Source organism: Ciconia boyciana, chromosome 3 (genome assembly GCF_034638445.1).
Source record: "Ciconia boyciana chromosome 3, ASM3463844v1, whole genome shotgun sequence".
Lineage (NCBI taxonomy): Eukaryota > Metazoa > Chordata > Aves > Ciconiiformes > Ciconiidae > Ciconia > Ciconia boyciana.
Window position 1 is genome coordinate 115,024,602 of NC_132936.1, and position 23,290 is coordinate 115,047,891.

Below are 23,290 nucleotides of genomic sequence, written 5' to 3' on the forward strand. Positions count from 1 at the left end.
CATGACACAGATAATAGAGATAGCCAAGTTTTCTGTCAGAGGAAAGATACTGCTGCTTAAATCCAAAGAGACACAGGAAGGCATGGAGCACTTCAGCTGCTGGGGCAGGATGGCGCCAAGGGCCACCACACATCGCATTCAACACACCTGGGCACACTCAATGTTCCAGTAAAATTCAGCTGCATCAGAGGGAAAGATACCAGCAGACTGCTGCAGCCTCTTGTCTTCAGCACCTCACTGTATTTTCATAAAATACCCAGGAAAGGGTACCGTAAAAGCAACCTTCTGCCTTTCAAGAGAAAGCACTGAGAAAGCTGCACAGAACAAACAAGAAGGCAAACATGGGTGACTGCAGTGTAACTGAAATTACACCAAATTGTAATATATTCAGACAAAAAATATCTAGCTTGTGGGATACACAGGGTGGACAGCCAGTGGAAGGGTGCCAAAAACACACCTTGCAGGGACCTACGCCAGGTCGCTAGGAGCAAAGATAGCCGAGACAACTGAAGAGACAGCAGCCTTCTCCAGCAATGCAGGAAGACAAAAGTATCGCGGTATACAGCTTACACACATGGGATTTGCAGCTCTTCACTGCTTCACAGCATGCAGAGAGACAGAAACAAGTTTTAACATTTGCAGCAAACAAGTGTTTGTAGGAGAATAGGGCATAGCAAAATTCATACTTCAGGTCTATAGTCTGACTATTGATTGGGATTAATGAGGCATAGCTAAGGATTAGGTCACAGAAGTGAAGGATAATATACATGTGACCATTTGCCACCAGGATCAGGGTTCAGCAGAATGAGATATGAGAATTTGCTTTGATACCAATGCTGGTATTAAGCTCACTTGATTTTCTTTATTCTCTGTGCTCCCACACAAAGGTTTTCTATATCTAAAGCTGCTCAAACACATTTCCTCAGAACATCAGAGCCACTGACCACAAAAATGAGTCAACTACCCAAAACACAATGCTACCTTAATAACCATCTAGCACTTAAACACTGTCACCTGGAAAATGCATCATAACACAAATATTAGAGGAATGGCTATCCACACAAAATACGCATACCAGGAAAACCAAGCACTGCGTGCTGCTTCTTTAGTACTGCATTATTGCATTTAACAGTTTCAGACAAAACACCTCAGTTCCTTTAAAAAACAAATTGTTCACAGACTTTTAAAGTAGCTACCAGTAAAGTTCTTAGATAACCACCATATTGTATTTTACTGCTACCTATGGAAGAAAAATGGAAATACCTATATTTGTTCCTTTCTGTTTGTAAACCACTTAAGCCACACTGACTACAGTATGCACTAGCCAAAGCCACATAAATCTTATAAATAAGATATCCATCTCCGTTATACATACGTGCACATTCACACCTTCTGTAACAGAATAGTTCAAACGCACAGTCACCTCTTCAGAATGAGTTTCAGCTCCTGGATGAATGAGCACAGTGTGATGATATGACTGAACCAAAACAGAGGCACAAATGCAGTGCTAGTAAAATTCAAAAATACTGCTGCAAGAATAAGCAGCTGCTGCTGGTAAGTCAATACTGTATTCTACAAATATCGCTTACATTTACAGTTATGGTGCTATTTAGCCTTTGCTGAGGAACTGGACGTGAACAGAAAGAGCCCGGCTGGGGCAGTGCACGCACAAGCTCTGCTGCTTCTCTACAGCCCTGGTCACTGCTGCAATTACACACATCCCTGCCTCTGCAGCCCCCCGCGCTCCCGACCCACGGGATCTGCCACATGATCAGCCCTTGGCTGCAGAACTACGCAGCCACTTCAGGCTACTGTGGGGTTGGTTTGCTTTTCTAATCAGTGGTTTGTATCATTTACAAAGAAAAGATGGAAACCCACATACTGAAGCCAAACATATGTGCTGTTTCCCCAAGTCTGCAGAGAGACTAAATAACAGCAGTACAAAATGCAGACTTCCCCTGAATGCAGAATTCACAGCCACCAGAAGTGCTGATTTTACCTATTTCATCAATGAGCGTGCTGCTAAGAATAGTTTGCTGTGGTACAAATCCCTAATTCCAGATATTATGCTACCTCCACCATCCCAGGAACCTTGCAGCAGAGTTTTCACTTCCTTACAGTTTCTGTGAGCCAGGGAGTAAAACTGATGTAAACACACTGAAAACAACAACACAATCAAACACTAATTTTATATCCAGTGGTATAAGGAATGCTTCAATAACAGCACGACTTTGCATATTAAAATATGAGGATCTAGACGCTCGTACAGCAACTTGTTGGCCACATAACTGGCCACAGTCCGGGTACCCCCCAAGGGAGGTCCACTCTATACGTACCCTCCTCATGTTCTTCCTTAAACACCCACTGCTGTCCACTGCCAAAGGTGAGATACAGAGCTAGAAAGCTGTCTTACCTGACTCAGGGTGGTTGTTCTGGACAACCACCTTATCTCTGGGCACTGTACCTCCCATTCCTGCACGCTCAGATTCACACCTCAGCAGCATATTTGTTATCCTGTAGAAAACTAACTGGAAGGTATTGGCAGACCCAGACATCTTGCCTGCAAACCACTGTCTGAAGGCACACAAGGTGAGGAAGTCAAAGGAGGTCCATTGAAAGTCAATAAGAAAGGCAAACAAACCAACAACAGAGCAGCACAAAAGAAAAAACAACAGAAGTACAGAAGTAAGTGATTGTTCCACTTTGCACTTTTACTCAGTTACAAACACACACCATTTTGGCAACACTGCACAAGATGATCTACAGGACTCTTTAAAAAAAAAAATTATCGAAATGTGGAAAAGGGAAAGCGAGTTCCAAACAAATAAGGCTTTCCTACATGTCAAGAGTTTCAGAAACACTGCTGTACAGAATACAGTACCTGACCCAAAAAAGAAAAAAAAAAAAAGCCCAAAACACATGTAGGACTTCAGGGATTTCTAAAACAGGCTTCAATAGCTCAACATGGAGAAGAGTGAGGAAAATTTGCCTGCTGACCATTTTTAAATGTGCAAATGGAGAAATAAATACAATAAAACTTTCCACAGATGGGATGTGTTTTCCCTGCTTTTAGCTTGGCCTTTACAATACTGTGTATCTAATAGCTGTGCTATGTCTGGTTTCCACAAATTACCTGCCTGTCAGACCCAGCCAACAGCCTGCGCTATGTGCTCTTAGTGCTTGCTCAATGCTCATCACTGAAGAAGCATTTCCACTTCAGTAAAGAGTACTTGAATAGAATACCATTCATAATGTTGAAGAAGTTAATAAGCCATCATTTGATTACCACTGGTCTTAGAAGTTATCCACTCGGACAAATAGAATAAGCATGCTGATTTTTTAAATGTTTTAAAAGCAGAGCACTGACAGAGTCTGTTCTATTGCACAGTCATTGAAATGGAGAGATCATCCCAGCGCCATTTTCAATTACCAAGAGCTTGTCATAACACAAACAGAGTGCTGACAACATCCCAAGGGTTTACCTCCAGGGCATTAAATTGAATAGCTATTACCCAATAAAAGAAATAACATTTTAAAGTCTCTGTCTTTGAACATGACAAAAATCTATGTCATGAACAGGAAATAGTTATTTTCAAATGTTAATTTTGTCCATGAGAACAGAAAAATTCTCAGAAAATTTACCAGAGAAACAGCCACAATGGCTCATTTTCTAGCAATCCACTGATAAGCGCTTCTTTTTTTTTTAACAGGCTGCTGTATTCCTGAAGCACAGCAATTTGGCTTCAGCTACCCCACTCACACAGCTATTTTGATCATTAAATATTCTTCATGCTTACAAAACACAGTCAAAGAAAAGCACTATACCGGTGTAGATGAAACTAAAAGGTTGCATCTTTTCCTCCCTAGCCATCTGCAACTGTGAGTTGGTCTTCACTGTGCGTTACATCCTCCTGAAATCTTGCACAAAGACGGTTCCAGGTTATAAGCACCTTCTGTTGTTACAGATTTTATTTTTTTACAGAGGAACAAAAACATTTTCCCAGCATAAATATGTACAAAATGTTCAAAACGTTAACACAGCTAGCAAAAAGCCACAGCTAAACTCTTTTCAATGGAGCCACGCATATAAGCTTCTCCTACCAACACCTAAATCTGATTCACTTATAGGAAAGAAATCACTTTGACAGGCACCAGCTTCTTCCAAAAAAAAGACATCCTACCTGCAGGCCCCTGCTCCTCCACATACACTCTCTGATGGAGAGGATTTTGTGCTAGCCATATTTTTCGGGCGAATGCCTGCCTATACTGAAGGGAACTGGACGAAGCAACGCTCAGGTATGAAAGTCAAATCCTTCCAGCCTTTGCTGGCCAGATCTGGGTCTGCAGGACCCGCTACCACCCCAGTCTCTACTTAGTTATTTGTACCCAGAACTCGAAAGCATCCCAGGGGGCGGCACCCGCTCACCCGGCACGCAGAACCCAGGGAAGCGTAACCGAGTGGGAAACCTCCTGAATTCCCTCCCACCCACCTGCCCGCCCCCGGGGGCTCCGCCGCCGGCTGCTGCGGAGGTCGGTGGGGAAAGGCCCTTGCCCTCTCCTTGCAAAACATTGCCCCGCTGCCAGCGCCTCCCCCGCCACCCTCCCGCCCTGCCCCCGCGACCGGGCTGAGGAGGTGCCCGAGGCCCCGCTCCCCGGCAGGTCCCCGCCGGGGAGGGGAGAGACAGCGCTGCGGCCGCAGGCCCCGCGGGTGGCGAGGGGGGCCGAGGCCGGGGGTCCCTCCAGCGCGGGGCGGCGGGCTCGGCGGGGGCTGCAGGCGCGGGGTGTAACAAAGCCCGGCGCAGGGACGCCCACCACGGCGGCGCTCACCTGCCCAGCGGTCGCTTCATGCCCGTGTCGGCGGCGGCGGCGGGCAGGCGCAGGCTGTGCCTCAGGCTGCAGCCCTTGTCGAGGGGCGCGGGCGCGGCGGCGGCGGCGCGCTCATGCTCCACCGTGACCGACTCGTTGCGCTTCCTCATGCCGGCGCGGCGGCGGCCCGGGGCGGCGGAGACGGCAGGAGCAGCCCCGCGCACTGCCGCCGCTCACCCTGCGCCGCGCCGCGCCGCACCACGCCCCGCCCGCGCCCCCGCCAATCCCCGCCTCCGGAGCGGGCTCGCGACGAAGGCGGCCCTTGCCAGCACTTCAGAGGGCCCGCGGCGCCATCTTTACTGCGGGCAAAAGCGCCGGCCGCCATTTTGTTGGCGGCCGGAGGCGGGGCGTCGACGCGCGGGCGAGGGGCGGTGGCGGGGGGGTGCGCGAGTGCGGCACGGTCGGGTGCGGGCCCTGGGTGCGCCTCTCCCCTGGGTGCCCCTCTCCTGGGCGTGGGAGCGGTGGTGGTGCGAGCAGATGACCCTGCCGGCTTTGAGAGCGAAGGGGCGCAGCGGGGCATCGGCCCTCCTGGGGCTGCCGGGGCACGACGGGTGTGGAGCGCGGGGCGAGGCGGGGGCACGTCAGAGTGTGCAGGGCCCTGTGGTGAAGTGTGGGGTGCCGTGCTGGTGCGTGTCGCAGTGCAGAGACGCGGGAGATATCCCCTCTGGTGTCATGGAAGCCTGCGGGTGACTGGACATCTTGGCACCCCAGCACCTGGAATGGACACCCAGCTGGCTGAGCTGCTGCTCGCAAGGGGTGGGAGGGGATGAGTGTGGCATCGTTACACCGCTTCCGCGTGAAGGGCCGGTGGGACACGGGGAAACGGGGCCGTTGCGAAGGAAGGAACACCACCTGGTCTGCGTGGGCCTGGAGACCTGTGAGACCCTGGCAGGGCCTAGAGGCTTAAGCTACAGCACACACCTGAGCATGGAAAAATGGCATAGCTGATACAAGGATGTGGAGAGAGGCAAAACTAGCAGTAGCCCTGACTGTTAGACTCAGCAGTGAGGACAGAAACGAAGCACTGAGGTGACACACATAATCATAGCCTTGGTCCCTGAACAGTCAGAGATCATCGCCTTCCACTATTTTGTCTTCCAAAACTTTATCTGAAGCAGAAGGCAGCCATATCAAAGTTTCAGATGTGATTGCCCCCCCCATCTGCTTTGTAGCCTTCTGGGGAGGTTACGATACCACTTTGGAAAGCACATCCTCATCTGCTGATCTCTGCAGACGCACACAGACAAGGCTAACTTGCTACAGAACTTCCCTAGCAGTGTGGGGATTCTGCACTGGAAACAAGTGGTGGCAAATAAAGAACAAAAAAAAATCCCCTCCAGTATCAGCAATAGTTGGTGACTGCGCTGTCTGTACCATTGGGGAGCAGGACAGCAATGGACTGCAGAAAGCAGCCATGCTCATGTGTTCTGTTTCCCACTGCCACTGCTGCTGCTGGGTTGATCTGTTGGGGTACCTTCTGTGTTCCTGTAAAGCAAAAAAGTGAAGCAATTCCTGGAAAATGGCTCTTTGGACAGGTGATCTCAGCTGTCTTGCATCCATTTCTTCTGACTTGCTGATGACTGATCCTGATGGAACATGGAGATTCAAGAGAAATACATGAATGAATTAATCCCAGGAGCAAAAACAAGGCAGTGGACCAAAAAGGAGGAAGAAATTGTTAAAATACAAGCCTCAGCTATCTCAGCAGTTATGGATAGCTAGCAGAAAGTACTGTGTAATGTGCTGATATGTGCTTTGTCATGTCTCTGGAAGCTTCTCCTAACAGTTGAGACCTTTTAGAGATTTTCTATCGACCAGATCATAATTGCTAAAATTTTCAGCCAGGCTTTTGGAAAGACTGGTTGTTCTCTTCCATGCTTTGAACAGAAAAGGAGAGTGTTCTTGTCCCTCTGATTTTGTTTTGTTTCCTACGTCTCATTGGGAAGACTGAATGCTGCAATTGGGGATTGTTAGCCATGTGTTAGGAGCTTTGCCTGGTGACAACATCTCATGAGTGGTGGTCACTCCAAAAGCAGGCTCTGCAAAGGCTCTGTGGGGCTCCTTAGGAGTAACAGTGCAGTCCTGTGAAGAGGGAATTTCAAGCAAAGCCCAACAGGCTTTGATACAAGGGAAATGGACTCAGGTGTCATAAATCCTCTGAGATGCCTCCGGGTGAAGTTTATTACTGACAAGTACAACTAAGGAAAATTACTTGAAAGTCTGTCTTTGTAGCATGGGTCTTAATACCAGTTGGCTTCTTCTCTGTGCTAGAAAGAAGACAAGCAAGTATTTTCTTGTGGCGACCTTAAGCTATTCTCAGCATTTCTAAAGGCTTCTCTTCCTTTACTATGTATAAGTATAAACAGCTGCTGCTTTGGTCTCTCCCATCATATCAGATTTTTAAGATTCAGAAAGAATCTTAGAATTCTAAGAATCTCTAAAAATCTGATAAGAACCACATAATATTTTTTTTTTAGTGTAATGTCCTCTGTGCTGCTAGTACATAATTTATAGAATATGAAGAGGTTCTCCCATTTGGGATCAGTACTTCCTCTTCTTACCTATTCAAAGAGATGAGTGCCGCCTCAGAAATTTGCCCACTCACAGAAATCAATGCACAGCATCCATTCTGAATTCCAAATTAACCCCAAATGCCATGGTTGAATTCTGGTGGACTTGATGGGAGTTTGTTGAGGCAAAGGTCCACTATGAACGGTACTTCTGCTGCTGTTACAGGCAAACCAGGGTGAAATTCTACCATCTGCGGTCACCAAATACTTCATCTGAACAATGCAAAACAGCTTAGGGAGTGTGCTGCCACAGGATTTCTTAACAGCGAGTAACTCCATGTGGTTCTACAAAGAGAGCATGTACAGGAAGAACAGGAAAATCCAGTCAGTAAAGGTTGGGAAAGAATTTGAGATTTCTTAGCTCAAGGCATGAACAAAGATTATGGTAGAGCAATAATAGAAACTATCCCTGTGGGCAAGGACATGTTCCATAGGGTTTCTGTATGTCTGGAATGATCTGGAAGAGGTCTGGAGATAGGCCATGGGGCAAGGACACGGCCTGCTGGACTGCACCGATGGCAACCTCCTGCCCACCCTGTAGTCTCCAGAGGCAGCCACACCTGAACTCACCTGCCTGGCCTGGAGATGAGAATGATAGATGGAAAGCAAAGGACAGCAAGCGAGCACAGATCCTAAGTAACATTATCAAGAGAAGGGATGAAAGCTGTGTTTGGCTGTGGATGAGCTCAACCAAGTCTCCCCAAAGGACAGAATCCAGAGCAGGAGACACTGAAGGAACCCCAAAAGGCCAGGAGAAAGTACTGGTTAGGAAACCACTGGGAGAGCACAAGGATATTCAAAGCAGCAGAGAAATCAGAAAAGGGCAGAGCCTTTGAGGAGGTGCTTGAAAGGGGGGCAAAAGCCAAGGAGAGGTGACTCAGGGCAGAGCAGAAGGAGACCGCACCCCACTGAGGAAGGCAGCAGTACCTCTGGAAATGCAGAGAGGCCTGCTAGGAGAACAGCTGCCTACAGCTTTCTGCTCCTCAAACTGCTCCTCTCTGACAGGACAAAGAGGGAAACCTGATGCTACAAGCTTTCCCTAGCCACTAATCACAGCACAAATTCTATAGGTCAAGTTGGTGGTATGTGTTTGTGCTTGATGGGCAGTGCAGGGCTCTCCGGTGGGTTGAGCACTCCTCCAGCTGCTGCCTTTGCAGCACAGCACCATGGGCTTCTTCATTCTCCTTTTACATTCTCCTTGGGTCCAACTGTCCCCAGGTTGGACCATGTAGAGGAAATTATGGAGAGTTCAGATGGAGGAGACTGTGGAGCCATCCTCCCATGCTGACTTCCTAAAGGCAGGAAAATCCAGGTTACTAAGGGTAGAGCCAACTTTGGAAAGGTCCATTGTGCAATGCTCCTAGCGACTGAGAGAAGTGTCACTTGCTGATGTTCCCAAGTCACCACAACACCCTGCCTGCTACCTGCTAGTTTTCCTAGTCAACAGTAGACACAGCACTGACTGGAGACAGCAGAGCTGGACAGAGTTTCAGTGTGTGCTAGTGCTCCAGTCTGCTATGCAGGGGCTGAGCCAAGCCTCTCCATCAAAGCTAGAGTGCTTCCACCACTCTCCTGATACATCCTTGGCTGTAGCTAAGCCAGTTTCTGAAAGCCCCATGTTGAAATGAGTAGTGCTTTTTAGATTACAGAGTTATCAGTTAAGAAGTAAAACATCTGTGAAGCATTTCTACTCACCTGCCTGCCTGGGCGATTCTTCACCAGTGTGTCTGAAGGTGTCCAAAAGGCGTCTCTCCACAGTTTTCTCCACACTGACCATCTTACTTGCCAGTGACAGTGGTCAGTGACAGACGGTCACGAGGTGCAGGGATGTCATTCAAACCCCTTTTTGCTCACCTCAGTTTTCTGCAAACCTCCTCCAGATGCTGCAGATCTGGTGACTTCATCTCCAGGAATTCAAGAGTCCGTGCAGAATCATAGAGTGGTTTGGTTTGGCAAGGACCTTAAAGATCATCTAGTCCAACCTCTCTGCCATGGGCAGGGACATCTTTCACTCAATCCAGTTGCTCTAAGCCTTGCCCAAACTGACTTTGAACACTTCCAATGATGGGGCATCCACAGCTTCTCTGGGCAACCTGCTCCATGGGCAACTACTCTTTCTCCTCATTAATGACCTGGATGATGGGTCAGAGTGCACCCTCAACCAAATTTGCAGATGATCGAAAACCGGGAGGAGCGACTGATACACCAGAGGGTTGTGCTGCTGTTCAGAGGTGACTGGCCAGGCTGGAGAAATGAGCCTCATGAAGTTCAACAAAGGGATGTGCAAAGTTCTACAAGTGGGGAGGGTAAACCCCAGGCACAAGTACATGCTGGAGGTATGACAACCAGCCAGCCATGGCCTCAAAACTTTCTAGCCTTTGCTGCCTTCAGGAATCGCAGGCCCCTGAGGCCAGAGGGAGTACCTGGGGTGAAGAAGAGCTCCCCTTGGGAAGGGAGAACCGGTTTGAGGAACATTTAAACAAACAGGACAGAGACAAGTCCCTGGGAGCAGATGGGATGCCCCCGGTGTGCTGAGGGAGCTGGCTGAAGTCCTTCCGAGACCACTCTCCATCAGCTGTGTAATTACGGCCATGGTGCTGGGGACAGGTTCCTGGGGACTGGCAGAAAGCAAGTATTGCTGCTGTCTTCAAGGAGGGCGAGTAGGAGGATGCAGGGAACTACAGGCTGGCCAGCCTCACCTTGATCCCTGGGAAGGTGATGGAGCAAGTAATCCTGGAAACCATTTCCAGACACATGGAGGACAAGGCGGCCATCAGGAGTAGTAGATTGGCATGGCTTTATGAAGGGGAGGTAACGCTGAAGCAACCTGATACAGTACCTGCCAGAGGCTGACCAACCAGCTGGAAAGCAACATGGCAGAGAAGGCCCTGGAGGTCTCCTGTTGGACACCAAGTTGGACATGAGGCAGCAGTGCACCCTTGGGGCAACAAAGGCCAAGAGCCTCCTGGGCTGCATTAGGGGGAGTGTTGCCAGTGGGTGGAGGGAGGTGATCCTTCCCCTCTCCTCAGCCCTGGTGAGGCCACCCCCAGAGTGCCATGTCCAGTTCTGGGCCGCCCAGTACAAGAGAGACACAGATGTACTGGAGCAAGTGCTGCAAAGGGCCACAAAGATTACAAAGGGACTGGAGAAATGGTCCTGGGAGGCTGGGGATGGCTCTGCTTATGGTGGGAACCTCCCCATTCCTGAGGCCTGGCTGCTCCCATGGTCACAGAGAGGCTTTGAATGGAGAGATGTCCTCAGATGGGGAGGCTGCTTTGTGGACTGGAGGATGATGCCACTGTGGATTAGGGGAGGTCCCTTTGCAGGGGCTCTCCGTGATGGGGGTTCCACCAGGAAAGAGGGAGCCAAGAGTGGGTTCAAGGCTTTTATTAGTGGCCCCCTGAAGTCGAGGGGGCCCCAAAACTGCACATGGGTGCCGAGTGGTTGGCAGCCTAGGTGTCCGAGGGCAGGTGCCCTGGGGGCAGGAATCGAGAGACCCAGCAGGTCCAGAGCAGCTTGGTGGCTGAGAGGTGCTGGTGGGCTGGGCACAGCAGGCGCAAGATCACCTCCTGGGGGGGACATGGGGGTCAGGGTGGGACCTGGGGGAAGCCCATCGTCTGGGAGACCCCTGCACACTCCCACCCCAGCGTCCTGCCCCCTGGTGCCCCAGCTGCCCCCAATGCTCCTCAGTGCCCCCTAGCTCCTCAATGCCCCCACAGTGCCCGCAATGCCCTCCACCTCTCCTCTGATGACCCCCAGCTGCCCTCTAGCACCCTCCCCATGGTCCTCAAAGCTCCCCATGCCCTCTCATGGCCCTAGCTCCCCCTTAATGCTTCCTAGGTGCCCCCAAAGCCCCATAGCCGCCCCCCCATTCCCTTGACCCCTGTCTTCTGCTCTTCCACCCTCCAATGCTCTCAGTGCCCCCTAATGCCCCTCCAATGTCCCCCCAGCCCTCCACCTTGCAGTACCTGCCTTCGGGGCAGGAGCTGCCTTTGGGGGAAGGCAGGGGGCCGCTGGGTCTCACGCAGGAGGCGCTGCAGGTTGGTGGCATCCCAGGGCATGCAGCCCAGGAGCAGGGCATGGAGGATGACACCGGCGCTCCAGGTGTCTGCCAGGAAGGGGTCATAGGGCTGCGCCTGCAGGATCTCAGGACAGGCGTAAGCATAGGACCCGCAGAAGGTCTGGCTCAGCGCTGCCTTGGCGGGCAGCCTTGCATGTCGGGAGGCCCCGAGGACCCACTGGCATCCTGCAGGGCCACCATCCTGGAGAAGCTGGAGATGGAGACCTTCACCTTGTCCTTGCTGTCCAGGAGAAGGTTTTCCAGCTTCAAGACCCTGCAAGGGAGAGGCAGCACGTGCTGGGGGCAGGCAGGGGCCGATGACAGCTGTGGGAAGGGGGAGGTCGGGGCCAAGGAGGGAGCTGTGGGTAGATGAGGGGCTGGGGGCTCCTCTGGGAGGAAGAGGGCTTGGACTGGGAGCTGGGGGGCAGGTGGCCATGTGGAGGGAGGGTAGGTAAGGGTGTGGTGCGGCAGGCGGAGGTGTGGAGGCAGAGAGGCTTCCAGGAGGCCCTTCAGTGCCTGGGCTGGGCTGGGGAGAATGATCCTCCAGGCAGCATGGCTGGGGTCCTGCAGAGCCCTCGCTACCTCGGGGAGCTCTGTCCCCGGTTGCCAGAGCAGGGACCCCTTACCCCCATGCTCACCCACTGGTGGATGATGGCCATGCTGTGCAGGTAGGCCAGAGCAAGGAGCAGCTGGGAGAACCAGAGCCCTGCCGGCCCTGGGAGCAGGGCCCCTGGCTCTGCACACACTCCAGGACGCTCCCCGAGGGGGCCAACTCCATGAGGAGGTAGAAGCCCGTCCTCCTCTCCATGCAGTGTGATGAGGTGCTTGTGGCACAAGCCCTTCAAGACCTGTGGGCAGTAGGGGCTTGATGTGGGACAGGCCTGCCCCCCTCTGGGCCCTCTTTGCCTTGCACCCCCTGCACCCCCGCCCCTTTTGCCCAACGCTCCCCTAACCCCTGGCAGCTCCCCACAAAGTGCCCACCACGCCTGCCATCCTCCTGGAGCTCCCACCGCCAATAGCTCCCTGCCCCTCTGAATCCCTGCCCATTGCCCCCCGGTGCCCCCAGAGCCCCCCTACCCACGGACTGCCCCAACCACTCCCAGCCCCTTCGACCCCTCCAACGCTCCTGCCCCGTTGAGCCTCCCAGTAGCACCCCTGCCCATGAAGGTCCCCAAAGGGTGCTCCCCCTGCCCCCCTTAGCCCCCGATACCCCAGGGACCCTCCGATGCCGCCCCCTTGCCCCACAGCATTTCATGATGCTCAGGGGGCCCCCCTGCTGCCCCCTGCCAATGCCCCCTGCTCGCCCTGCCTGCATCTGATGGGGCAGGAACTTCCTGAGGTCTTCCTCCAGTGCCTTCCTTTTGGAGATTACCTTGACGGCCACCTTGTGCCACAGTGGGGGGCTGCACCCTCATACACCTCCCAGTAGGCACTGTGAGCCAGCAGCGGCCCCAGCTGGAAGCCCATCTTTCCCAGCACCAGGACGGTGTTAGGGTCGGGGGGCACCTCTGCCATGCCTGTGGGCAGCACAGCTTGGGGGGGGTCAAGCAAGGCTGGGGGGACCCCGGCTAGAACCAGGTGCCCCCAGACCTCTGTGCCCCTCCCAGCCCCCAGCACACCTCGCCCTTCTCTGGCCGTTTCCTCCGCTCCTGCTCAGGGTTTGCCCCCGGCAGAGCTCATGCCAAGGCCCGGCAAGCACCGGCAGCAGCCACCCACCCGCCAATGACCCACAGAGCTGGGGTGACAGGGAGGGCAGCCAGGATGGCTGCAGGGCACAGTGGGCAGGAGCAGACGAGGTTCCTCCTCTCCTGCAGCTTTGCAGCAGTAGCTGGCCAGTTGTTTCTGAGAACGCTCCTCCGAGCCCCCCAGAACCACTGATAGCCATAGCCGATACCCAGCCTCCCAGCTGGAAGGTCAGCTACCCGAGCTGGCCTAGAAGATCCCTTGGAGCAGCAGCAGCAGCAGCAGAAGAGCTGAGGTCCCCAACTTGTGCTGTCCACGTAGCGAGAGGGGACAACAGTCGAGCACTCTTGCTCGAGGGGGGACAAAGCACGAGTCCTCTCGCTGCCCGCCCTGAGCTGAGGGCCCCACACCCTGGAGCCATCACAGTCCGGAGCTGGGAGGGGGTCCCCAACTCTGGGTGTGGGGGGAGTGCTGCCAGCAGCCCCAGCTGGGGTGATGCAGACCTCACGTGTTGGGGTTTGCTGCAGACCCTGAGGTGTCCTGGCCTGAGAGGCCAGGCAGGTGGCAGCAAAGGGCTTTCTGGTGAAACCTCTTCCAGAGCTCTTTGGCAAGCTTGAAAAACTACAGTTTGGCTCTTTGCAACACTCCCTGCTCTGGGCAAGCACATCCTTCATGACCAAGACTAGGCTGGAAATTGAGACTGGCATGGGGCAGGTCTCACTGCTCATGTGCTTGCACTGGGTGTGCAGGGCTCTTGCTGAAAAAGGCAGCTGCTGAGCAGCTGAGGCAATGGGATGCAACTCCTCTGCTGGCAAGTTCAGGAGAATTAGGGCCAAACACCAGCTGCTTGGCACTGGGAGGAATTCAGGGGCCAAACAGCAGCTTGGTGAAGCTGAGGTCCTCCAGGACCAGTCACCAGAGGAACTGCAAGGAAAGCCAATCCAGAACTCAGTGTGACAACTTACGAGAGGGAGCGGTGATAGCTAAGAACTCTTCGATCAAGTGGCTTTTACCTGCCCACACTGGCACACTGCCCTGCTCACAAGCACCCAGATGGTTGTGCCGGTGCTCCAGCCAGGGTCACTAATGCATGACATAGGAGAGGGACAACAGCAACCAGGGCCTCGCTCTGCTCCTGGGGAACCTCTTGAGTGCAGATGGCTGTCAAGCCCATGATGATGATGATAAGCACACTGACAATAAACTGTTGGACTGATCTTTTGTAATAGTCTCAGGGAAATTTTTCCCCCCACGTGCCATGCCAGGTTTGTTCACCTGATGCTTTTGAACAGATTGTGCTCCTACTGAAGCATCTCTGACACAGCCCAGTGCCCCACTCTGCTCCCCAGTGATGCGCCACATCCCGTCTGAGAGCGTGCCCTGTGCGGAGTGGCTGTGTAGGGCCAAGGACCCAGTATTGGTTTCCCAGTAACAAGCCCACAATGCACAGCACAACACAGGCTGTAGGCAAAAGCTTCACCTGCTCGAAGTCAGTGATCCTTACCGCAAGTTTGGCTAAAGTGAATGGGAGCTCTTGCACCTCTTGCAATAGGCCAGCAGCCACCATCTTAAGCACGCTGACAATAAGCTTTTGGACCGACCTTAGACCCTCTAGGCATCACGAGCCCTAACAGGGTGGCCCTTTGCCAGCAGGCCCTGCTCAGTTCAGGTCCATGAACTTGAAGGCAGCTTTCTGCCCGCTGGTTGCTTTTCCCTACGTTGAACATCAGCTTGAAGGCAATGTCTGCAGGCTGTTGGAGGCTGCCCTCCTACTGCGAGGATGCAGGGCCACCTGCCAAAGAGTTGCCCGAGTTGCCCCATGCGAGCAGGGAAGTGTCCGGGGACCCATGTCCCAGGAACAGCCTTCTCCATTATCAGCAGGGGCATTGTTCTGGCTGTGCTGGGCCTTGCAGTGCTTCCACACGCACGTTTCCATCCACCCTCGGATCCATCCACCCACCAGATTGCACTGACCCCGTTATTCCATCAACAGCCTCCCCACAGCCGTGCCTCGGAGCATCAACAAGCACCTGCCCTGCAAAGGTGGGGCGCAGCCCCTGGGGCCAGCTCAGGTTGGTAGGGCTCTTCCTCCCCAAGCGATGCAGGGAAGAGCAGCGCAGGACGCGGCGGGAGGAGAAGGACGCCCGCCACTTTCACTCCTGCCCTCCGGGAGGCATGTGGACGCAGCAGGGCCCCGGCAGCCCCGAGCGGCTGCTCGGCGCCTCCCCGCCGTGGCCGGGCGCCTGCCAGCGCCGGGGCTCCCATGCAGACCCGCCCCTGCTCGCACGCCCCTAGAGCCGCTTTCCGGTGGGGGAACACCCGGGCACCGGCGCCTCCGGCCCGCCCGCCCGCCCGCGCCGAGCTGGAGCTGCAGCTGCAGCTGCAGCTGGGGCCGGGGCCCGGCCCTGCCGCGACCGGCACGGCTGGCGGCACTGCCCCGGAAGAGCCGCTCGCCCGCAGCCCCGCCCCGCCCCGCCCCCGGGGGCGGGCCCGGCGCCGGTGCGCGGTTTCGCCAATGACAAAAATCTGCTGCCCTGCGTCAGCGCCGCGCGGCGGCGGCGGCGGCTGTTGCTAGGCAGGCCGGCACGGCTGGCCCAATGGGAGCAGGGCGCTGCGGCCGGGCCCGGGCGCAGGCGGCGGCGGCGGCGGGCGCGGAGCGGCTGGGGCCCGGCGCTCACCATGCCCTACAAGCTGAAGAAGGAGAAGGTGCGGCGGGCGGCGGCGGCGCCGGGGTGCCCCCGCGCGGCCCGGGCGCGGCCCGGTGGCCGGCCGCCCGCTCCCGCCGCCCTCCCCGCCGCGGCCTTCCGTCGGCGCGGCCCTCGGGCGGGGGCGCGCGCGGGGCTGCGGCCGGCAGGGGGCGGGGCGCGCGCCCGGGGCGGGCGGGGCGGGTGGTGCAGGAGGGCGGCGGGGGCGCGCGCCGCGCGGGGGGAGGGGCGGCCGCCGGTGCCGGTGCCCCCGCGCGAGCCCGGCGGGGGAGCGGGGGCTGCGGCCCGCCCCGCCCCGCGCGCTCGGGAGGCGGCAGGAGGTCGCGGGGGCTGCCGGGGCACGGCCGCCCCTCCCCCGCGATGCCCCCGGTGGGGGAGGTACGGCCCCACCCGTGTCCCGGCCCCGCTGCGGGGCGGCCGGCGGGGGCTGCCGGTGCCCCGCTGCCCGCTCCGCCCGCCGCCCGGCGCTGCTCGCAGGCGGGGTGGGGGCCCGGATCCGCCTCTGCCGCCGCCCGGGGTAGGCGGGCCGGGCCGTGCCCCGTGCCCGCCGGGGCTGTGGGTGCCCTGCACCTTGTCGCTCCGGTGGGCAGCGGCGGGGCCGTGCCCCGGGGAAGGGCCGGCCCAGGCTGGGTGGGCGCGGGGCCCTGTCACCCAGGGGTGCCCGGCCGGGGTCAGCCTGCGGTGACCGGGTCGGGACGTGCCAGCACCGCTCCTGCTTGGGCCCGTGCCCCCGCGACGGGCGTCTGCTGCCAGGGGAGTCGTTCGGGGTGCCCTTCTCGGGGGAAGAGGGCTGGGAGTTACCGCCCGAAGCAGGGCTTGCTGCAGGGGCGGAGGTGGGGTGGGTCTGTGGTAGTGCACAGCTGAACTCTGCAAAGAGATGCTAAAATCGTGCACAAGGCGAAATTTTCTCTGAACATGTTTTCATCGTTTCAGGAGTCTCCGAAGTCTACCAAAAGCACCACAAAGCCTGGCAGCAGCAGTAGCGGGAAGGATGGTGGGGCAGAGAATTCGGAAGAGGTAAGGCTTTCACCTTGGATACAGCAGTGTGCATGTACAGCTCATCTTTGAGGAGGAATAACGTCTTTCATTCTAGCTCCTTCAAGCTGCTCTGCCAGATAACGTGTGTCACCAGGATCTTAAGGAATCAGAGAAGACGGTAGCAAAGACTAAAGTTAAGATGAAGTTAGTTCCCCTTGAAAGTCGGCCCAAAGGGAACCGTGACTTTGGAAGAGACAGGATGAGTCTCATGCCCTACAGCCCTGCAAAAAGAGATTTGGCACGAAGCTGATGGCAAGCGCTGCTCGCAGAGGTGGGCACAGCGTGGTAAAGTTGGCTGCAGAGAGGGAAGAGCCACGATTATCAAGAAGGAGGAAGCCTGACAGACGGGAGCGGCTTCCTCGCTCCTGTCAGAGCAAAGCGCAATAAACTCTGTTGTCAGCTTCTGTCAGAGTGGGAGAGTAGTGAGAAGCAATAGAAAAGAAACGTGTTCTTCTGAGGCATTTTCTGGGGGAGTGAGATTAGGAAGTAATGGATAGGACACCTGAAAGAATAGAGGACAACTGTTAGAGATTAAATGGTTCTCCTTTGGTATAACAGCCTTGTTGCTGAACACAACATTACTCACAAGAAGGCACAGTCTGTATTCCCAGCTGTGCAGAGTCTCTTTCGCCCTCAATGTTGATGTTGCCAAGCTAGATGTGTTAGAATGGCCTCAGCAGAACGTGATAATATGATAAGCTGTGCTTAGAATTAGCAAAAATTTGGATAAACTGCAACTTTCCTGGTAGACTTGAGTTTGTCCAGCACTCAAACAGTGTGGTTGTGGATTTTGAGACTTGGCTCAGAAGAGTGTTGTACACGTGTATGCATGTCCAAGGAAGCATGCATATGTGTGTGGTTTGTTTTTTTTTTAATACTGCAGTTTGGCAAACAAGCTGTGCCACTTCTATGTCCATGGAAGCCTGCGTGCTCGAGTCTTGTCTGGAACACATTGCACTTGTAATTTGGAGGATTGGGGGTAGGAGACATGTAAGGCTAATGAAGACTAGGAAGAAATCTGTAGTTCAGTGGGATGGTCGTAGTCAAAATAAGGTTATTTTAGAGTCTCCTTCAAAGCATAGATCTGTGTTGCAGAGCCTCAGAAAATATCCCTGCTACTAGCCACTCGGTTTCAGGGTCCAAGCCATGCTTATGCCTAACCTGCTGTGTGGCCAGCAAGGAGTCAGAAGCTGAGTTTGTTTGCCTTGGAGCAGGTAGCAGTTTTGTAGGTCCTCTTTTTGTATCCCATCCTGTTCTTGGCCTCTGCGCATTTTATTTTGTGTATACAGGTGAAAACAGCTTGCTGGGAGAGCTGTCCGCTGACTCCAAGGAAGTAAGAGAACTCCTGCCTTGGTATCAGGGGGTCAGGCTTACCGTTTATTTATTTGTCACTCTTTGTCTGTTGAATTCACAGCTCTGGGAAGAGGAAGGAAAGCCTGGGTCTTGCAGTGCGAGGGTGACAGATAGCCATCAAAGCAGAGCACTCTGATGTCCCCATCCAAATTAGCGGTGGGCTGTGGCACTGCTCTCCTGGTTACAAGCGGTGCAGTAAGAAAGGAAGAATAGTGCAGGCTACAAGCTTCCTTCTGTGACCTGAAACAGCACGTAATGTCTGGTTGTGCCTGGGTGCAGAAGAAACTTAAAGTGATGCGTCTAACCTTCCCTCCCACAAAACATACCCAGCCACTTCCTCATACTCCAAACAAAATCCAGCCCTTCTTTAAGATGGAAGGCTGGGTCTCCTTTGATCATAGGAACAGAGAGCAGAGCAGAAAGGAGACACCTCTGCAGTGTGCACTTCCATAGGTCTCTTCTCACTTTCCCTGTTGAGTGCGCTGTGAAATTTGTTCTCTCTTGGTCCTTTCCTGTCTCTGGACTCCTCTGCTGCAGAATGGAAGAGAGCTCTTTGCTTGATAAGAAGAAATGTATACCAGTTTGAATGCGATTTTCCTGCTCTTCAGGAAGCACAGAAAGGTATTTTAACTTTCACATTGGGGGACCGTGAGGAATTAGGTAATGTGTGCTGGGAGTGAGTCTCCTTCCTCGTGTCAGAAACAGTAGGTGGTTTGACTCGTGAAACACCAGGAGTGGTATTGCCTGGTGGGGTTGATGGGCTGAGCCTAGCCTGGATGCCTCTGTTGCCATTGTGAGGGTTTTGCACCCTGTAAATTCCTCCATGGAGTTATGGTTGATTGGTTGCCTTTTCTAGGGTGAAAGTTGTGTGCACCAAAGAGAATTTTCTTTTTTCTTCATCTCTCAATTGATGCTTAATGGGTTTGTAGCAGGAGAGTAACATTTGGGCAGCCCTCTTCCAGTATGTACTTTCCTCTCTCACACCGTGCTCCAAGAAGGAGGGGAGGACTCAGCCCTAATTTATCCTGGTACCAGAAAGTTGTGACTTGTTTTGCAGGCAAGTTGTCTGGCTGGTGGAATGAGTAAAGCTTGTTGAAGAGCAGCTCTGGTTTGACAGATCTGAGCAAGTGAAGCAGACAAGGACCTCCTATGGGGATCTCTGTGGAGGGAGATGAAGAGGGTAGGAATCAGTCCAGAAACCCTTAAGCATAGTGCTTTGTTCTCTGCAGTGAAGGAGCTTTTAGTGGAGCTGATCTGGAAGGGCAGATATGTTCAAAAGCAGACACATTCCCACAAGGGAAAGCAAGTGTTTGAGTTCCCTTGTAAGTACGGGGGTAGTGCAGTGCTCTTCTAGATGCCCATCTTAGGGTGAAGCTATCTGAGGTGAAGAGCCAGCAGAGCTTGGCCAGCCCCTTGCTTTGCGGGGGGCAGTTTGCTCAGGAAGAGACAGGAGCAGTAGAGGAAAACACGAGAGCAGGGAGTGTGAAATAAAATGTTTGTTTAGTTTGTTCTCTCTGGAACATGATGAAGATATGAATGGAGAGAATTTCTGCGTGGCTATTTAAGGAGAAATAAGAAATAATGTCAGAGACCAAGGCAGCATTGAATGAGAGGATGAGAAAGAGTTACTCCTCCTGGCCAGAAAGACTGGGAGAGGCAGCTGGGTGGGGAAGAGAGTTAATGACCTGGAAGTGGGAGCAGGGATTAGCAGCAGCAGTAAAGAGGAGAGAGGAGTTGCTCTGCAGCCTCAAGGGCAGCTTGGAGCCTTGCTGATGAGATTTGCAGCTCTGGGAGAGGGTGCTCCTTTTCACTGAGCTGCTGTATTACATGTTTTGCAGATATCTCCATGGGGCTTGTTACTGCAGTACCTGAAGTTCATTATTCAGAGACAGGCGTTACAGTGATGTTACTTCTGAAGCAGAGAGCTTGATTTTAATAGGGAAGCTGTGTAACAGCAGACAAAGAGAGCAGGTACTGACTTGAGGGATGGGAAGGGAAGAGTCATCTGAGGAGGAGGAGCTGAGAGCAGATCTGGGCTGAGAAGCTTAGCAAGCGGGGGATGCTCAAGGGACCAGTGAGGCAGAAGGGCTTTCCGAGTGGCGATGCACCCAGCCAGGGTAGGAGTGCCTGCAGAGGTGAGGTCATGCATGGGTTAGGAGAGCGGAGGAGAAGCTGGCACAGCTCAGGGTGGCTGGGGGAAGAGGGTCTCTGTCCCTGGGAGCCCAGGGTGAAGAGAAATGGCACAGAGCAAGCCCAGGGCTTGGGGCTCATTGACTTGTGCAGGCAAGTTCCTAGCAAGGAGGAGAGGTGGTGGGAACCAGTGGGGAGGAAGTGCTGTGAAGCCAGGGGGCCTGTGCTTGGGGGAGCTCAAACACGGTTGCAGTTGGGGCTGGCCCACCCTGTAGGCACGAGTAGCCGTTCCCCTGCAGCGGGAAAGGTAGGGCTGCTGCACCGTGCTTGGGCGAACAGCTTTGTGCTTGTGCTGTTCTCCGGTCACTTTAGCACGTGCAGCATAACAGCCGCTGGCAAACAGTGTCTCCCAAGCAGCCGGCTGTGCCATAGCGGTGTGAGCCCTGCCTGTCAGGAGGGGGCTGAGCCTGATCAGGTAGATGTGTGCCTGTAGCCATGTAGTGGTCAGCTGGTGTTGATGTTGGGGAAACAGTCTGTGAGGCTGATACCTGTGCATTAAGAGAAAAGCTTTCAGTTTTAGCAGTCTGCTGTGTTTTCAGGGATGGAAACTTCAGAGAAGTGTTAGGAAACTTAAAACAAGTCTCTTCTGATTCATCTGGTCAAGGTAGGAGGTGTTGAAGGCAGAAGGACGGCAGGCCTGCCACAGGAAGCACCTCCTGAAAGCAAGTATTCAGCTTGATGCCAGAAAGTCCATATAGAAGCAATCCATCATAAAACCCTCTGAGGACTGCAGCGTAAGAGTCTATCTGACGTCCCCCATCATCGTATTTTCTCTAGCAAGCTCGGTTGTGTGATTTTTGCAGGTGTATGTCTGTTTCTTAAATAACTAGCAGCTAAACCTGAAGCTGTGTTTTGTCTCTCTTCATGCCAGCTGTTGAAAACTGTAGAAGCTGGTGGCAAGGACTTTTCCAGATCCCTGATGAAGGCAGCGTGGCCGTAGCCTGTTAGCAATGCGGTACACACACTGTGCTCAGAACATTTGCCTGTGGCGTTTCTGGTGGGTGGGGAGTGGACAGGCATGTCCCATCAGCTAGGAGGACCCATGTGTCCTGCTTCCCTCAGTCTTACCTGTGAGGCTGTCGATGCCTCTTGTTTCTCTCTGTACCATCTTTTCTCCATGGTGGCTCAGCATTCAGATTTTGCCCTCCTTCCCTGTGGAAGGAGAGTGATGCAGAGTAGAGGACTAGCCTTCCTAAAAGTGTCTGGACAACATCTGAGTGGCTCATGCTGCCCTGATACTCAAATATTCAGGGTGAGGAATGAACTTCTCTCTCTTGGAAGGTTGCCAGCAAGGATTCAGCCTGACTTAATTGAGGAAAAGACCACTGTTCAGGGTAAGTTGCTTCCAGTTTGTAGTCTGGGCCTGCTTTGTCTGGCAGACACAGCTGTTTTCATCACAAGCTCATCTTACTCCCTCCTCTCATTATGGGTCAATGCTGCTCCATGAAAGGAACCAGATCAAATCTAAACTGAAGAGAGTTCAAATCTTGTTGTCTCCCCCCACCTTGGCTTGGAGCTGAGCTTGAAACAGAACCAGTTGAGATTTCTGGTCTGGCTCTGCTTGAAGGAAACAAAATATGTCTGATTTCTTGTTCGAAGTAACGGCTTGACAAAACAATTGGTGTTTCGTCTTGGGTGCTGTTTTTCACAGGGTGTTTTTGCACTTGCTCTACAGATCCTAATCTGTAGAGCAGTGTCTCCTTGTAGGCAGCTTTCCCTATTCCTACCTTGCTGCCTCCCTGCATGCTGCAGGAGCAGTACCTCTTGCTCTTGCACTGTGGTGCTGTGCCGCACTTCTTTGGAAACCATCAGGACTCAGTTCAGGGTAAGGACTGTGCAGGGTAAGCTGCAGCTCAGCTGCTCCTTGCAGGAAGAGACTGGCCATATCTAATTTGGAGGAGAGCTCTAATGAGCTTCTGCACTGCTGGTGCTTTCCCTCAAAATCCTGCTGGTCAGTGTTCTGGGGAGGTGTGTGTTTGTGCCGCTATGCTGTATGTGGCAGCTGGGAGTTTATGGGGGAAGGAGGGGGTGACGTCTAAGGATTTCACCCACCTCTGCTCCCCATCCATTGTGCTATCCCTGTTGTGTCCTCAACAGGTTCACCCTTGGCTTCATGTGACAGCGGGAAGGAGGTGGCAGAGCTGAGGAAGGGAGCGTTGCTGGGCTCACACAGCAGAGCCAGAGTAAGCTGAGTGCTGTCTCCAGCTGAGTCCTCTGCTATAGGCTTGCTGGCGGCATGTTGCCTTCTTCCATATTAAGTTTTCCATGAGCTGGGTCAGTGTGGTGTTAAAGGGTCAGTTATTGAGCCATTATGGCCCAAGTGGGCCTTGAACCAGCAGAGCTTCAGCAAGGTCAGAACAGAGCTGAGCTGAGCAAACACTGGCTTCAGTTTCTGGTCACCTGCTAAAAATAAGAAAGTGCCTCTCTAAGTGCTGTTTAACAAGCATGAAGTGGAGAGGATGTCTGCTGGAGGAAAGTGCAGGGAAAGAGTTTGTGTGGCTAAAAGGGGTGATGTGGAAAAAGCAAATCGACAGGAGAAGTCCAGACAGCAGTGAGGCTGAGACAAGGCGGAGATGGAGAGAGCAGCCAGGACAGGTTGGGAAAGCCCACAGCCTGGGACCTAAGGTTTGGGTATGGCCTGTGCGGTTCATAGACTAACAGCTCCTGGTCTATGGATGTAGCAATGATTTTAGTGGTCTTCACTATTGCCTTTCTAGGGCCGTCATGTCTGCTCTGTACTACATGCTGCTTTGCTTTTTCCCAGGTGGTTCCCTGCGCAAGGATAAGGAAGCAACTTGCTAGTTTTCAAAACTTGTTTGCCGTGT

General features: G+C 53.7%; 3 protein-coding genes across 6 annotated transcripts in view; 1 reads left to right on the top strand and 2 right to left on the bottom strand.

Moving 5' to 3' along the window:
• ABHD12 (abhydrolase domain containing 12, lysophospholipase) overlaps positions 1-5,100 on the bottom strand; it is a 45,877-nt gene extending 40,777 nt beyond the window's left edge. Inside the window, exon 1 of one of the 2 annotated variants that reach the window (XM_072857170.1) lies at positions 4,828-5,100. In XM_072857170.1, the coding sequence (XP_072713271.1) occupies positions 4,828-4,976 (149 nt within the window). In that variant the 5' untranslated portion in view covers positions 4,977-5,100. The remainder of the gene's footprint in view (positions 1-4,827) is intronic. The other variant, XM_072857169.1, reaches the window with a different exon arrangement.
• A 5,788-nt stretch (positions 5,101-10,888) lies between these two features.
• On the bottom strand, positions 10,889-13,011 carry LOC140649903 (testis-specific serine/threonine-protein kinase 4-like). The gene is made up of 4 exons (XM_072857740.1): positions 12,916-13,011; positions 12,135-12,344; positions 11,405-11,770; positions 10,889-11,005 (listed from the first exon to the last, which is right to left on the bottom strand). Exons 1-4 carry the CDS (start codon positions 13,009-13,011, stop codon positions 10,889-10,891), a joined length of 789 nt encoding a protein of 262 aa, XP_072713841.1.
• Positions 13,012-15,734: 2,723 nt separating this feature from the next.
• Positions 15,735-23,290, top strand: part of PPP2R5D (protein phosphatase 2 regulatory subunit B'delta) — a 28,579-nt gene continuing 21,023 nt past the window's right edge. Inside the window, exons 1-2 of one of the 3 annotated variants that reach the window (XM_072857173.1) lie at positions 15,735-15,885; positions 16,818-16,901. In XM_072857173.1, the coding sequence (XP_072713274.1) occupies positions 15,859-15,885; positions 16,818-16,901 (111 nt within the window). In that variant the 5' untranslated portion in view covers positions 15,735-15,858. Of the gene's footprint in view, positions 15,886-16,123; positions 16,263-16,817; positions 16,902-22,563; positions 22,649-23,290 lie in introns of those variants that run through there. The other 2 variants (XM_072857174.1, XM_072857172.1) reach the window with 2 other exon arrangements.